This window comes from Hippopotamus amphibius, chromosome 13 (assembly GCF_030028045.1).
Source record: "Hippopotamus amphibius kiboko isolate mHipAmp2 chromosome 13, mHipAmp2.hap2, whole genome shotgun sequence".
NCBI lineage: Eukaryota > Metazoa > Chordata > Mammalia > Artiodactyla > Hippopotamidae > Hippopotamus > Hippopotamus amphibius.
In genome coordinates this window covers 86,426,402-86,440,779 of record NC_080198.1, presented here as the reverse complement: position 1 = coordinate 86,440,779, position 14,378 = coordinate 86,426,402, and the positions used below count along the sequence as shown (strand labels likewise).

The 14,378-nt window shown below is 39.6% G+C and overlaps 1 protein-coding gene across 5 annotated transcripts in view; it reads left to right on the top strand.

Annotated features, from left to right (window-relative positions):
• SGMS2 (sphingomyelin synthase 2) overlaps positions 1-14,378 on the top strand; it is an 80,389-nt gene that overhangs the window by 55,222 nt on the left and 10,789 nt on the right. For 4 of the 5 annotated variants that reach the window (XR_009048840.1, XM_057706472.1, XM_057706471.1 and 1 more), the window contains exons 3-4: positions 6,817-7,516; positions 10,914-11,031. Coding sequence is in view for 4 of the 5 variants with exons in the window: in XM_057706472.1 (XP_057562455.1) it covers positions 7,062-7,516; positions 10,914-11,031 (573 nt within the window). In the remaining variant the exon portion in view is untranslated. Of the gene's footprint in view, positions 1-6,816; positions 7,517-7,623; positions 7,696-10,913; positions 11,032-14,378 lie in introns of those variants that run through there. The other variant, XM_057706473.1, reaches the window with a different exon arrangement.

Genomic DNA, 14,378 nt, shown 5'->3' with positions numbered 1-14,378 from the left:
GGGATCGAACCTGAGTGCCTTGTGTTGGGAGTACAGAGTCCTAACCACTGCGCAACCAGGGAAGTCCTTCATTCCTTTATTTATTCATTTGTTCATTCATTCTCCTTACCACATGTTCCACATTATACCAGGAATGGTTAAATTGTCTTTCCCTGGGACTCCACCTCTGTTTAAGATTCCTCTCCTAGAATCAGATCTGATCTTCGGAATTCTCCAGCCACAAATAAAAAGATGAACAGGGAATAGAAGCCAAAATTTAAAACATCCTATGGAACATTTTGCACATCAGATTTTAGTGAAGGTACTTTATTCTGTCAACTTAGAGACCTCGGAAACAGTTGCTCCAGGCCGAGTGCTGTACCGTCCTCTCACGCTACCCTGTGGACTGCAGAATATCCCTCCTTGTGAAATACTCCCAGTCCCACAATTCGTGTTCAGATTTGCACAGCTAATATTTGCTCTGTGTAAATAAGTAGTATTCATTTCAACAAGTATTAAATTGTCTACCTCGCCAGTTAAAGTGATCAATTTTTTTTTAAGTGAGAAAGAAAACAGACCATCTCTTTTTCCTTGGGATCCAACTCCTAGTAAATTTTGATGAATTCTATCAGAAAATCCATCTGTTTTTTGTCTCTTCATATTATTTAGTTACAAGTTTATTTTTGGAGCACAGTTTACACAAATTTTGTTAAACAGTCTGCATTTTATTGGCTGATTCTTGATCCTGTCTGTAGAAAACTTTAAAATGTGTGTTATTTCAGATTCACTGCTGAAGAAGCGCTCACCTGGTAAGTACAACACTTTAAAGGGATAAGTGAGCCTGGGACATATTGGTAATGAGAGAACATGGGTTAGTCCTTGGTTTCTAATTCTTTAGAAACTGTATGTCTCAATGGGCTATGGCTTTAAAAAAAAAAGTTTAATTGAGAGTTGTAAGTTTCATCCTATAAAATTCATGTTTTAAGGATATAATTAAATGATTTTTAGTACATTTACAGAATTGTGCAACCATCATCACGATCTAATTTTAGAACATTTCCATCATCCCCAAAAGAAACTTCCAGCCTTTTTGCAGTTGCTCTCCATTCTCACCAGCAGCCACTATTGATACGCTGAGTCTTTCTCTTATAGCAAGTGGATACAGAACTAAAGTTGTCCAGTCTACCTTAGCATGAGATAGCAAATTAGTACCAGAAATCAAAACATCTGTTCTCTACCCAAGCATCTCTCTCCCAGAGTTTAGAATTACAGTCATTGGTAGCTGCTTTTTCAATTCTTTTAAATTTAGAAAAAAAATGTTTCCCCCAGTCCATTCTCAGAATAGTGTCACAAAGCTACCTTACAAGCCTGCCCATTTTCCTAATTTAAATCTATCATACTTATACAGATGTGGGAGCTAGTGGCAGATGTGGGAACTATAATGATCTGACAAGGGCTGTTTTCCATGTTACTTTTGTTGGGAAAGTTTTTCACAAATATACACAATAATTTTTTAATAAACAGTGAGTCCTTTTCAGTTTTCAAGAACTTGTTAGTAAAAATATTTGACAAATTTTATGGGTGTTTCTGAAATAGAATGCCATGACTCACAAGGCACCCTTGTTTCTGTAAGCATATTAATGCCTATTCATTTTAAGCAGAAGGATTTTTATAAGTAAATTAAGCTCTAAGAATGTTAATAAGGAAAAGCTAAGATATCGTGGTCTCTGAAAAAACTTTTATAGGGGTAAAATTTCTTAGCTAAACTAGATCCTGTTAACAGCAATATACCTATATTATAAATGTAATATAGTAGTTTGTTAGTTACAGTCATTATAATTAAATGGCAAATATGGGTGACAGGAAAATACGGATTAACGGATTCCTTCCCTCTCCCCTCCGAGAGAGGTGATTTATATATTAAATTTTTTTCTAAGTTTATTTTTGCAACATTATGAAGATTTAAAAATGCCTATAATGTTATCGAGACTTGTATGTATTTATATATCTCTCTGTTTTTTTAAAAAAAAAACTTGTAATTGATTATCTCAATCTTTTTCACTATTTTGTGGGTTTTTTACATTTATTTTATTTTATTTTTTTAATTTATTTATTTATTTATTTATTTATTTATTTATTTATTTATTTATTTATGGCTGTGTTGGGTCTTCATTGCTGTGCGTGGGCTTTATCTAGTTGTGGCGAGCGGGGGCTGCTCTTCATTGCAGTGTTTGGGCTTCTCAGTGTGGTGGTTTCTCTTGTTGCGGAGCACGGGCTCGAGGCATGCGAGCTGTGGTAGTTGCTGCATGTGGGCTCAATAGTTATGATACATGGGCTGTAGGGTGCAGGCTCAGTAGCTGTGGTGCATAGTTGCTCCGCAAAATGTGGGATCTTCCTGGACCAGGGCTCCAACCTGTGTCCCCTACATTGGCAGGTGGATTCTTAACCACTGTGCCACCAAAGAAGTCCCTGTCTGTTTTGTTGACCTCTAATATGAATGGTACTAGAGGTAGTGATATGGTATGAAGAACGGGGACTCCTGAGATCAGATTCCTGGTTCAAATCTGAGGTCTGCCACTTCCTACCTGTCTGACCTTGAACACCTCACTTATCTCAATTTCTTTTCTTTAAAATATTTCCTAGGGTTGTTATGAGGATTAATTAGATAATACACAAAGCACAGTACCTGGCACAGTAACATTTGCTGAGAACTATTATATTGTGGCCGGTTTATTCTCCTACTTCACTTTGAACGGTTTTATGGTGAAACTGGGTTTTCTTTTTTAAGGGCTGAGAAAGCTTTAATGTCTGTTGAGAAACTCCATCAGTTCTTTTGTTTCCATTTATCTTCAACTCTGTTTCAGGACCCTGTTTTTCTTAAGCTTTTAAACAGTATCTAAATCTCTTTCATTCATAATTGCAATTTGTAAAAGTTAGCAACACATTTTCTTTGGTCAATGTTTAACCTCTGTCTTCAACAGAATTACATCTTTCCAAACATTGAAACCCACATGTAAACTTAGATACGTTTCCTTAATTTTTAAACTACATTTGCACGTTTAATACATCTTATCTTCTTAGCCACTCCAAATGCACAACAAGGCCAACATACAAGCAAATTTAACAAGCAAAGCATTTCTAAGCCCATCAGCTGGAGCTCATGTCTGTGTTTAGTCTCTCCTGTGGGATGCTGTCCGTGAGCCTCAGATCAGAACTGGGAGTGAGTCACGAGTCTCACACTTGCTCCTTTTCTTCGAGCCTTGAACCTCTGTCACATGGCCCCTTTCCCATTTTTGGTAAACCGTAACCTCTGACATGAATTCCTGAGGTCTTACACCACCTATTCAGATCTAAGTTTGTACTTAATTGGATACTGCATCCTTCCTATAGTATTTATAAACTTGTCTCACAGTTTTGTAGCTACTGTATCAAAATACAGTGTTTTAAGTATATTAAGATGGCTATAATTTATTTAATCCCCTGTTGTTGCATATTAGACTGTTTCCAATTTGCTCTTTTAAATAATTGTGTTGGAAGCATACTTGTATAAATATTTTGTGTACATCCTCATTCCCTTGGGATACCCCAAAACAGAATAACTGAGTACCATTACCCCAATATTGGTTGTGTAATGTAGTCTAATATCTACTTCTGTCCCCATTTTTACTCCCTGATGAACCTAAGAATCATTTTGTCAAATTCCAGGAAAAATACTGTTGGGATTATTAAGAGAAAATGACTAATGTTGCATATTAATATGGTAAGATCAAACCCTTTATGGTATAATAGAGGTGAAGTAAAACAAGCAAAATTATGTATTTTCTTGTAATTTAACAGAAAGACCCTGAAGTTCCCTTAGGGATGAAAAGTGGAGGATTTTTTTCCACTAGATATTAGAACACGTTACACAGCTAAAATTGTGATATTGACATCGAAAGAGCATAGCTTTGTATATACTTCTGTTCCTACTGTATTGAGTAGTTTCTCTCCCCCAAGTCAAGTGGATACTGAATTTTATTAAATGCCTTTTTCACTTCACTCAAGATGATCATATCTTTTCTGTTTATATTTCTTTGTATTTAATAAAATACAAATTACAGTCATTTCCTAATTTGAAACTTTCCTCATGTGTCTGGAGTAAATCATATTTAGTTCTTTTAAAAAAACAAAAAACCTAGCAAAACAGTATCACTGTACTAAAAGTTTCAGACTTTTGTAGTTGCCTTCAAAAGAAAGACTAATCTTTAGAGATCTTAAAATTTACAATATTATCTAGACTAAGTTCCCGTATATTGCAATGTAAGAGGACTTGGAAAGCTGTTCATCTGCTTTGTGTTCTGAGTATCCTAAACAAATGACCTAATGGGATTGCCATCCCTGAAGAGGAACTATTGTGGCTTTTGTCACTTTCCAAATACTTACTGGTAGGAAAGTCTCACCATAGGAATGAGTATGTTGTAATCATCATCTTGATGACAAACATTGCATCCCAAGATTGGTTGACATAGGGTAAATGTGCTTTGTATATTTAATCTTCTTAATGAAACCCCAAGGAAAATATCAATCCTACCACTAATGACAGTAAATGCACTTTGTACTCACAGTGCTCTTACTCCCAGGAGAACATGCTCTTCACAATTAATTATTTCAGTCATTCTCACAGTTGTTCCAGGAGGTGGTAGCTGAATTCTTTCTCTTTAAAAAAAACAAATAACTGTTTTCTTCTTTTCTATATTCTGTGTTCTAGAACCAGGTAGCTACCTTTTCAAAGACCATCTGTTTGTCCACGGGTGGACCTGGGTTTCAAAATCACAAGCTTCTTTCACCTATAGACACCAGGCTCGGAGCAGATGTGGAGTAGTAAAGTTGGACCAAATTTGGATAATAGTTTGGCAAGATGCTATGAGTGATGTAGCCTGAAGTTGGTACAAAAGAGACAGGCAATGGCTGAGTTAGTGCTTTGGTACCTCCATTAGAAGTAGTTGTCCATGGTGTTGAAGGTTTGTTTTTGAAAATACCTTACTGAGGTACTGCTTCATTATACTTACTCTTCCTACAACATTGAGCTGTGGCACTACAGAGAATCTCTGTCAGTCTTCCTTTACAGAGAGGGGCCCTCCTCCTCTTTTCACCCTGCTCTATGCATTAGTATGTGAGGGCTTTGCACAGGTACACTAGAACAGTAGAAAGGTGAGAGATCCGAAATTTTTGGTAATTAGCCGATCTCCAGCTCTTAGTGAGCCTCTGTTTCCCTGCCAGGCTAACTTTCCTCTTGCTTTGGCTTCCTTGGAAATGGACGATGACTTTCTGTGGACACTTCTTGTAGGGATTCAACTGAAGCTACATTTTGATCTAGTGATCCACCTCATCCTTCTTCTTCTTACATGTGCCAGTCAGTCTTCTCCAAAGTTTTGTTATTTTAGTTCTGTCTCTTCGGTTAGACTTCAAGCTCTTTGGGTGAACATTCAGGTCAGTGCTTTTTTTTTTTTTTTTTTTTTTTTAAACTCCTTTTTTAATTGCCCCTACGTATCCCTCAGTGCCAGGACATCTAGGTGCACCATAAACACTTGTGGTTGATCTGTTCACCTTTCACAACTGTCAAGAAATATTGCCTGTCCATCCTGACTGTGCCATTTTAACTTTTTTTCCCCCTTTTTCTTTCGTTAAATAAAGGCTTAGCTGTCACCACTTTGAGTTTTTCCTCCTCCCTGTTTTTTTCCCTCTGAAGTTACCCTAAAGGGAGGTCTTTAAAATGCAAAGGACTGTGCTTAAGTTGTACAGTGTACTCTGGGTGGGGACTAATTACGAGGTTTGGAAACCTCTTCAGGTGGCTGGGTTCTGGAGCGGGACAAAAATACTGCTTTCCTAAATTGAGAACAGCTGGAGCCGTGTTGCTGGCACGTATAAAAGAGATGGTGCTGGAGGCCTGTGTTGTGGAGAAGTCTTTGCTCTTTGGAGCCTGTGGAGCTTTAAGCGGAGGGCACCTTTCATCCCTGATGTTGTGGTGGGTAAGTGCCCAAGCTGGTCCTCTGGGTCCCCGTTTCTGTTGTTCGGTAGAAATTGTGGTGGCTGTATCGAAATGTTGTCAGTTACGAATTTACCGTGTTAGTTGTAGTAAATGATTTCATCCTTCCAGTAACAAGTGGAATTTCTCCCTAAATGGGACATAGCTAACTAATAGAGGTTGTGTGTCTTTTCACTGTATTATTTTGAAGGCTGTCCACTTCCCTTCTGCATGGTGTGCATCTCTGAATATAAAAAAATAAATGGAGGTAGTGCCATTTGAAATATCTTGAATGTGTCGTTCTTGAATATGTTCTGCAAAGTAGTCACTTAAAAAGATTCCGGTTTTTAATATGAAAGTAGAAAGTTGACCATTTTGACAAATGCAGAGAGTAACAATTATTCCGTGCATATAAGCAACTCATCACAGTTTTTTATTTAAGGTTCATAGAAAAGATGCAGTCTTAGGAAGGAATGATGTGATCTCTGGGGGGATTCTGGCTTATTATGACTTCACGGTTAGCAACTAGTGATAGTGTCTGAAGTGTTTGCAGTGCTGGGTCCTGACTCTTATTTACAGAAATTTAAAAGGAATTGTTTATTAAAATGTTCCTATTTATACTGACATCAGCTCAAAAAGAGAATTCCAAGATGAAACAGTTCAATGTTTTATAAACAAACCCCATCTCAGCAGCTTTAACTATCTTCTGATGATGTATTTATAAAGCAAATGGCTTTGGTATTTGTTTCCTTATCTTGATAATGTTTTCGTTTTGGATGGTTGGCAATTGGACAAGCACCGTTTCTGAACATAGTTCTGTTTTGTTTTTACAGGTGGGATAGTAACATCTTTGGGGGAAAGAAAATTGGCTTCCTTTCCTGAAAGCAGTGAATGTACAGCAGATGGTTGCCCAGGAGGAACACTAGTCAGATGGTCACCTTCTGCGTCTTGTACTAGGAAACAGAATCAGCTGTAAGAGTCCATGTTGATCTTGGCAACAGGAGGATTAGAAGAAGTTGAGTTTCCACAAAGAACAAGAACTTTACCATCTCCTTTTTGATCTGAAGACTGGGGGACGATGGATATCATAGAGACAGCAAAACTTGAAGAGCATATGGAAAACCAAACCAACGATCCTGCAAACACTTACAGAAGACCTCCTGAACCTGTTGAAGAAGAGAACAAAAATGGCAACGGGAAACCTAAGAGCTTATCCAATGGGTTGCGAAAGGGCACCAAAAAGTACCCGGACTATATCCAAATTGCTATGCCCACGGAATCAAGGAACAAATTCCCCCTAGAGTGGTGGAAAACGGGCATTGCCTTTGTGTACGCTCTTTTCAACCTCGTCCTGACAACTGTCATGATCACGGTTGTGCACGAGAGGGTCCCTCCCAAGGAGCTCAGCCCTCCACTCCCAGACAAGTTTTTTGATTACATAGATCGGGTGAAATGGGCATTTTCTGTATCAGAAATAAATGGAATTATATTAGTTGGATTATGGATCACCCAGTGGCTCTTTCTGAGATACAAGTAAGTAAGGTCTAACATGCTTGGGGGGGGATTTGCCGTGAGTGTCCATCTTCGTGAGGAGGTGTGCGATGGCAATGCTCTTTCTCGGTTTTATCTGATACGTTCAGTCTTATCCAGGGACTTGATGAAAAGAATCAACAGAAAGACCTCCAGCCTTGAGCACATCCAGTCATCATTCCGTAAGCATTTATTGAGCAGCTGTGTGAAAGTGGCAGCTGTGTGTGAAGCTGCAGAAGTACTGTGGTGGGTGACTCAGAGTTTGTAAATTTAAGGTGCAGTTCTAATTTCAGGCAACTTGGCACTGTGGTGTTTGCATGAGACATTAAGAGGCTTGGAAAGGAGTATTCACTTCATCATGCTTGTGTTATTCCAGGCTCTTGAGAGGTGGGGAAAGTCGTAGGCTGGGAAGCTTTTTGCTCCATTACTTCATAACGTGATGACTCTATCGGTCTACAGTCGGTCGCAGGCTTTGAGGTTTGCTTTCTCTTCAAGAGTTCTCAGATTTTACATTTCTTTTCCGTTTGCCTTTTGGCAGTCCAGTCGCAAGAGTTTGTTTAATAAAACTGCATTTAGAACTGGGTCCACACGATTTGGGTTTTAGATTTCTAAGTAAACGTGCCTTCTAGTTTCCTCACGCCATCACAAAGGAGCATTCAGTTCCTCGGTTTCGGTCTTCCCATGTTAGAATAGCAGGAATCGGGACGTGTAGTAAGCCAGGTACTTTCTCTTTGAAGACACTTAAAAATAGGATGTAGCTCTGAAGTGGTTATTTCTGCTTCCCTGTGAATTCTGACTGCTAGTCCATTAAAAAACATGGGGGCGGGGGTGGAATGCCCTCAGGTCCCCTTTTCTTCTCAGCCATCATTTAGGTGTTTTTTTCTCTACTAAGGTTCTAGGAATTAAATCACAAATATAAGTTTCATCAAAACATTGCCCATAAACAGAGCCTTTTGAAAGCATAATGTATGCTAACATACTCAGTACACTTCAGGGTCAAATAGGACGTCAGTAGTAATGCCACAAGATCATTTTTTGAAGAGGGAATTTATGCTGTATTGTTCTTGCAATTGGATGTTGCTGTGAGATTTGAAGAGTTCAATCTATCTTTGCTAAAGAATTCCCCACGTGCAAGTTTGCAGTTTTGAAAACTTATTCCACAAACTGAAGTCATTCCTAAGCATCTTCTGTAAAATACTCTCTTCATATGTGTAAGTAAAAGACATAGCTGTCAATTGTCTTTTATTTGTAGGAGAAGCTTTTGCTGAAGTTGTTAGTTATGACATGCTTTATGCGAAAAGCAAACAATGTGTTTGTTGAACTTCAGTGTTTTTCTTTTTAGTGTCTGGAGTTGATACTGAATATGAGAGAGACTTCTCAGGCCAAAGTTATTTGCTCTCTCCTTTATTTTAGAGCAAAGTTTTATTTGTATATGTGTGTGAAAGAGAAATTTTCCAGGGTCCAGTAAGTAGCTGGCTTCCAGCCTGCAGTACAGTCTCAGTGTGTTTGAATCTTCACCTAGAGAATTGTTACTGCCTCTCCACCGCCACCTTTGGTTTTACCATGTCAAAACTTGTGGTCACACAGGCCAACCACACATTTTAATGATATCCACTGTTTGGGTCACAATCCACCAGCAAAAACTTGGGGAAATCACACTAATTTTCCTTTTTACTTTTCATGTAGAACTGGATCTTATATTTTAGTAACTGGTGGAGTCATTTTTATAACCTGTTTTCAACATTCCAGCTGAATAAGAATTCTACTTGTTCTCTCTCTCTCGCTCTCACTTAAAAGCACCTTCAAAGCTATGGGGGGAAAATCATTGGCAGTAGTTCTTTATCTAAACAAGGCTGTAGACTGCATGTTTCACCTCTAAGTTAATTTTCCGTTCTGAGCACAGCTGAACTCAGAATACTAGAATGAATATAATTGACTCATAATAATTCCTGCTTATTCCTTCACCTTGTGTAACTGCATGGAGCACAATTCAGCACTCTATGTGAACCTGGGTTTGAATCAAAGGGAGAATAGTTTTTCACGTAACCAAATGAAGACACTCAGCAGTGTTTATCACCTGTTCCTTTTCAGTACTACAAAAGGCAGAGCGAGAATAGCAAACCTTTGAAAGAAATGCCTTGCAATAAAATAAATACTTTGATCAACTAGTCAAGGTGGTATTTCTCTCTATATTTTGACTCCCGAAACCCTGGAATCTTCTTAAAATAGCTCTGGGAGACAGGCAGCTAAAATTATATTTGTACATAATTCTTTAACTTAGAAGTCCCCACAGTTACCTGAATTAGACCTTGATCCATGGCAGACCGCAGTCTTGGAGAAAACTGAAAATATACCACATGCCTGAAACTGCCTGTTTTTCCAGAGGGCTTTGATCAGTACTGGTTTGGGAAGTTGGAGAGCTCTGAAAATGGGAGACTTGGAATAATATATTTTATAACCAGTAATTCTAGGGGCTTTGCTGATCCCACGCGTCTTTAATCCCCAGAGCCCAGAGTTTATAGGTTCACCTCTAACTACACAACAGAGTCACCTTCAGATCTCTTGATGCCCATTCAGGTACCCATGAGGCCGTGGTGCAGACGGGCAGAGCCCTTCCCTTTGGAGGACAGTGGGCTCAAAGCCAGCTTGTGGGAACCACTGCCTTAGACTGAGGACTCAGGGGGCGAAGGACAGGGACTAACATTAGTCAGGACAACTGTCTTCACCAAGACATATAAAGTGGAAAAGGACTTGTGGGATTTTTTTCTTTTACTGCCTCTTTTGATCACCATGGCATAAAATCAGGGTAAACTAATCAGTTTACAGCTTCACTCTTAAATGTCCTTAAATGCATGAGGACGCTTTGAACATCTTCAAAATATAATCCTCTGAAAATCTCTATAGTCGTAGACAAAATAGTTCATGCCCAAGTTGTCGGCATATTTTTGGATGGTCCCCAAATAAACCTTGCTTATGTAGCTTAGGTGAGATGAGTTGTGCCACTTCCCTATGTGCCCAATTATGTCGTATCACCCTAGCTCATGAGTTAATTCCTGTGTGACCACGGCTCGCTTATACCTTTGCTGTGTTCTCAAGAGAGGGTTTATAAATGCAGTGAGTTGACTGACAACATAGAGAGGTTCATTGAATTCTCTGGCAAAGAGTGCCTTTTTTAGGAGTGGTAGTTGTCGAAAACCCTTCGTCTGCTTTAACACCCCCACTCCCCAGAGACTCATTCCTCTGGGGCCCGACCCACCTAGGTTTATTGTGGTGTGTGAATCTTCAGTTCTGAAAACTGCAATGATTCTTTATTCTGTTAAACATTATTTTATATTGTCTCAGGAGCGAAAAAAAAAAAAAACCCGTAAACCTATTTTCCCCATCCCTGTTTTTCCTTTAGGTCAATAGTGGGGCGCAGATTCTTTTTTATCATTGGAACTTTATACCTGTATCGCTGTATCACGATGTATGTCACTACTCTCCCTGTGCCTGGAATGCATTTCCAGTGTGCTCCAAAGGTAAGCCCCTCTGATTTACCATTTAGAGGATATTAAGCCAGCAGTGACTGAACACCTGCCCTCTGTTGTACATTTTCCTAGACATGTTCATATGTGTTAATCTGGCATATTTTCTGTTTTGCTTTGGATCTGAGGGGGAAACATGAAAATGGGTTCATAAAATGTATGTTTGTGCATAAAAAATTCATTTTCTGCTAACTGGAAGTTACTCTTGGATCTTTGACTCTGCTTTTTTTTGCCTTTCATTTATTCACTCACTCATCCATTCATGAATCCGTTTTGAAAGTATTAAGTTCCTGTTATATAGCAGGCACTGTGTGACAGCAATGACCAAAACAACAAGCTCTCCTCTTCCGAGAACGTATGTTCTCATTGAAGGACGGCAACGGATAAATAAAGTTGTAACTTGTTACATGGTGGTAAGTCAGGTGGCTATCAGTTGGAGAACAGTAATGCTGAGTACGGGTGAAAGGGACTATGAGGGTAGCTACTATTTTATAGAGTAGTCAGGAGATACTTCTTCAGTAAGAAAGCTTTGGGGCAACTGAGATGAGGGAGTGAGCCATGTGGATGGGGTGAGAACTCCAGGACAAGGAAATAACTTAGTCACGGTGCATTCAGGAAAGAGCAGGGAGACGCGTGTGGCTGCATAGGGTTGTGAAGAGGTGATGCAGCCACGCATCTCACAGGACCTTTGCGCCCATTGTAGGAACTTGAACCTCGGTGGTGGCCGTGGAAGTGAGGGGAAGTCATTCAATTAGGGATATATTTTGAAGGTAGAGCCAACAGGATGTGCTTGTAAGTTGGATATGGGGTTAAGAGAGAGAAGTCAAGGATGACCTCTTAAGTTTTTAGTAACTGGAAAGGTGGAGTGGCCTTTCACTGAGATACAGTGTGAGAATGGATACTGAAACTATTGTAAGCAGGATGTATAGTTTCTCCGGGTAGAGTCATTTCTCAAGAGAGCTGTTCATCATCTTAGACCCCAGTGTGCCCTGGTTTATAAAAAAGGAGACTTACAAATCATGTGCTTTCTGGGCAAGGGAATGAAGTCTATCATATTTTACTGAACACTAAGCAGACGTCCAAAGTGGAAGGAAAAATAGAGTTGTTCTGAAGAAGTCAACAGTCTCCTTCACCAAATATAGGTGTGGTTTGGAGAAGCTGTAATTTTCTAAAGCCATCAAAGCAGAAAGTGTCTGTAATTAAAACAGTGTACATATTGAATTTAAACATTGCCTGATTTTTAGTGAAACTAATTTAAGGCATGGGAGAAGTTTAAGGCATAATAAAACACTTCTAAGGGGTTATTGCAGTGGGTTAAATGAAGAAATGGCCACAGGAAAGAAGGCAAGCCCATCCTAGTAACGGGTGAGGTTTGCAGGGATGAATTGCTATGATTACAGAGAGAAGGTAAAGATTATCTTCTGTGGAAAAGTTGCAATTTTCAGAAGCCACAGGAGCAAATGTACTGCCGGATAACCAAGCTACAAGTACTCACAATGGAAGCTCTGGGAACATCCTAGCTAATCAGCCCCTGTGCTCAGTTGCCAAGTCCTAAGACCCTTTCCTGAAGCATCAGCGACTATTGGTGCCTAGATCGTGGTTCAGTAAAACAAACACAAATCAATTTGTTTGACTAGAGATGACGTGGTCTTATAGAACAGGAGGCAGAACTGCATTCTAAATGTAGTGCAACCGCTGGCTCCTTAGATTTTTGTGGTTACAAAGCTATTAGATAACCTATCTGTCTCCTTTGTTGCTGACTGTATAGAATGCCCTTAGTGACAGAGCAATGACAGCTGTGTATACTGAAGCCACTTGCTATGGGAGGGTGTCTGACTAGTCACTGATGCCTCACATCACTTGTTTCTCACCAGATGTGATCACAGAATAGGCCCTTGGTAAAGACCTTGGCCCTCAGAGTTTTCCAGTTGCCTCCCCACTTCTCTATCCTATGGTTTCCCTCAAGTCCTTGGCTTACAGTTTGCTTCATCCCACCCACCCAAGCTTTGGTTTGCAGCTGCAAAATTAGAGTTCTGAAAATTGTGTTTAGATAAATGTTGACCTAGTTATTAGGACTCACATGAAATGATTTAGCTTTTCAAACCCCCTTTGCCACAGGAATGTTGGGCTAGCACAGTTACATTCCTTTGCCTGAGAAAGCTTCCCTCTTAGGCTGGCTGTAGAGGTCCAAAGGCCTTCTCTTCTAAATTGAAGGGATGACGTGGAGGGTAAGGTTTCTGGTTTGGCAGCAGCCAGGTTGGGCTGTCTTGTACCTAATTTATTTTTGTGGGAAATGTTGTGTGGAGGTCATCGTTTGAAGAACCCTTGAGAACACTGAGCTCTGTTTTGGCTGTTATGATCAATGCTTCTCCTCCTGGTTTTCTACATCTTCCTTTTCATATCCAGGAATGGCATAGAATGGGTATGAAAGATGAGAAGATTAAGAGGAACTGTAGTCTTAAGTGATGTGTGATAGTGGGCCTCAATGAAATAGAACAGAACTAGAAAATAGTCCATTAATCCCATCTCTCGCTATAACCCCCTCTTTCCCCAGTTTTCTTTCCACCCTGTTTTAAAATTCCCTTTCTTGAAGTTCTCTTTAGCATTTTTGCTGAGCGTGATCTAACATCTTAAGATAGCAGTGACAGGATTGAGAAATTAAGAACTGAGAAAGTACAGCAAGAGCAAGAAGAGAGTCCTTCCTCTGTTCTGTGAAGGCATATTGAATCAAAAGCTATCAGAAATCTCAACACACCAACACTGCCGAAAGAAAGAGAGGAGAAGAGAGTGTGTGGCAGTATTTTAACTCCTGATTTATGTATGCCTTTGGAGCCATCTAACCCCAAGTAAAGAGATTTAAGTGTTTCTGCCCTTAGAAAATTCAAGTGTTGAGTTGGGGTGGGTGAGTGGATAAAAAAAAAAAAACTATTATGGTTTTGAAATGAAGAATAATGTGTTCTTTAAACTGGGAACACAATGGTCAGGCAGAACGTGTGTACCTTTCTATTTGATCTCATTGTTGACAGTTGTTTGTACCAACCGCAAGACCAGAAATTCCTGAAGGTCTGGCTGATCTGATAAAGCGCATGCTAGATTCTATCCTCCACATCAAGGGCTTTCACGTCATTTTACGTGGTTTGCAGTACGCCTTTCCCGAGGGGCACCTGAAGTGAGTCTTGCAGCTTTGTCAACAGTCCTCATGTCCCCCGGGTATAGATCCTCTACTGCCTTGTCTTTTCAAGGCGGGGTCACCTGTTACTTTTCATGTTGGATTTAAGGACTGTCAACTCTTGATAAAATGCATATGTCCTCTTGGTTTTGCCAGCTAGGCTTGGCCTAAG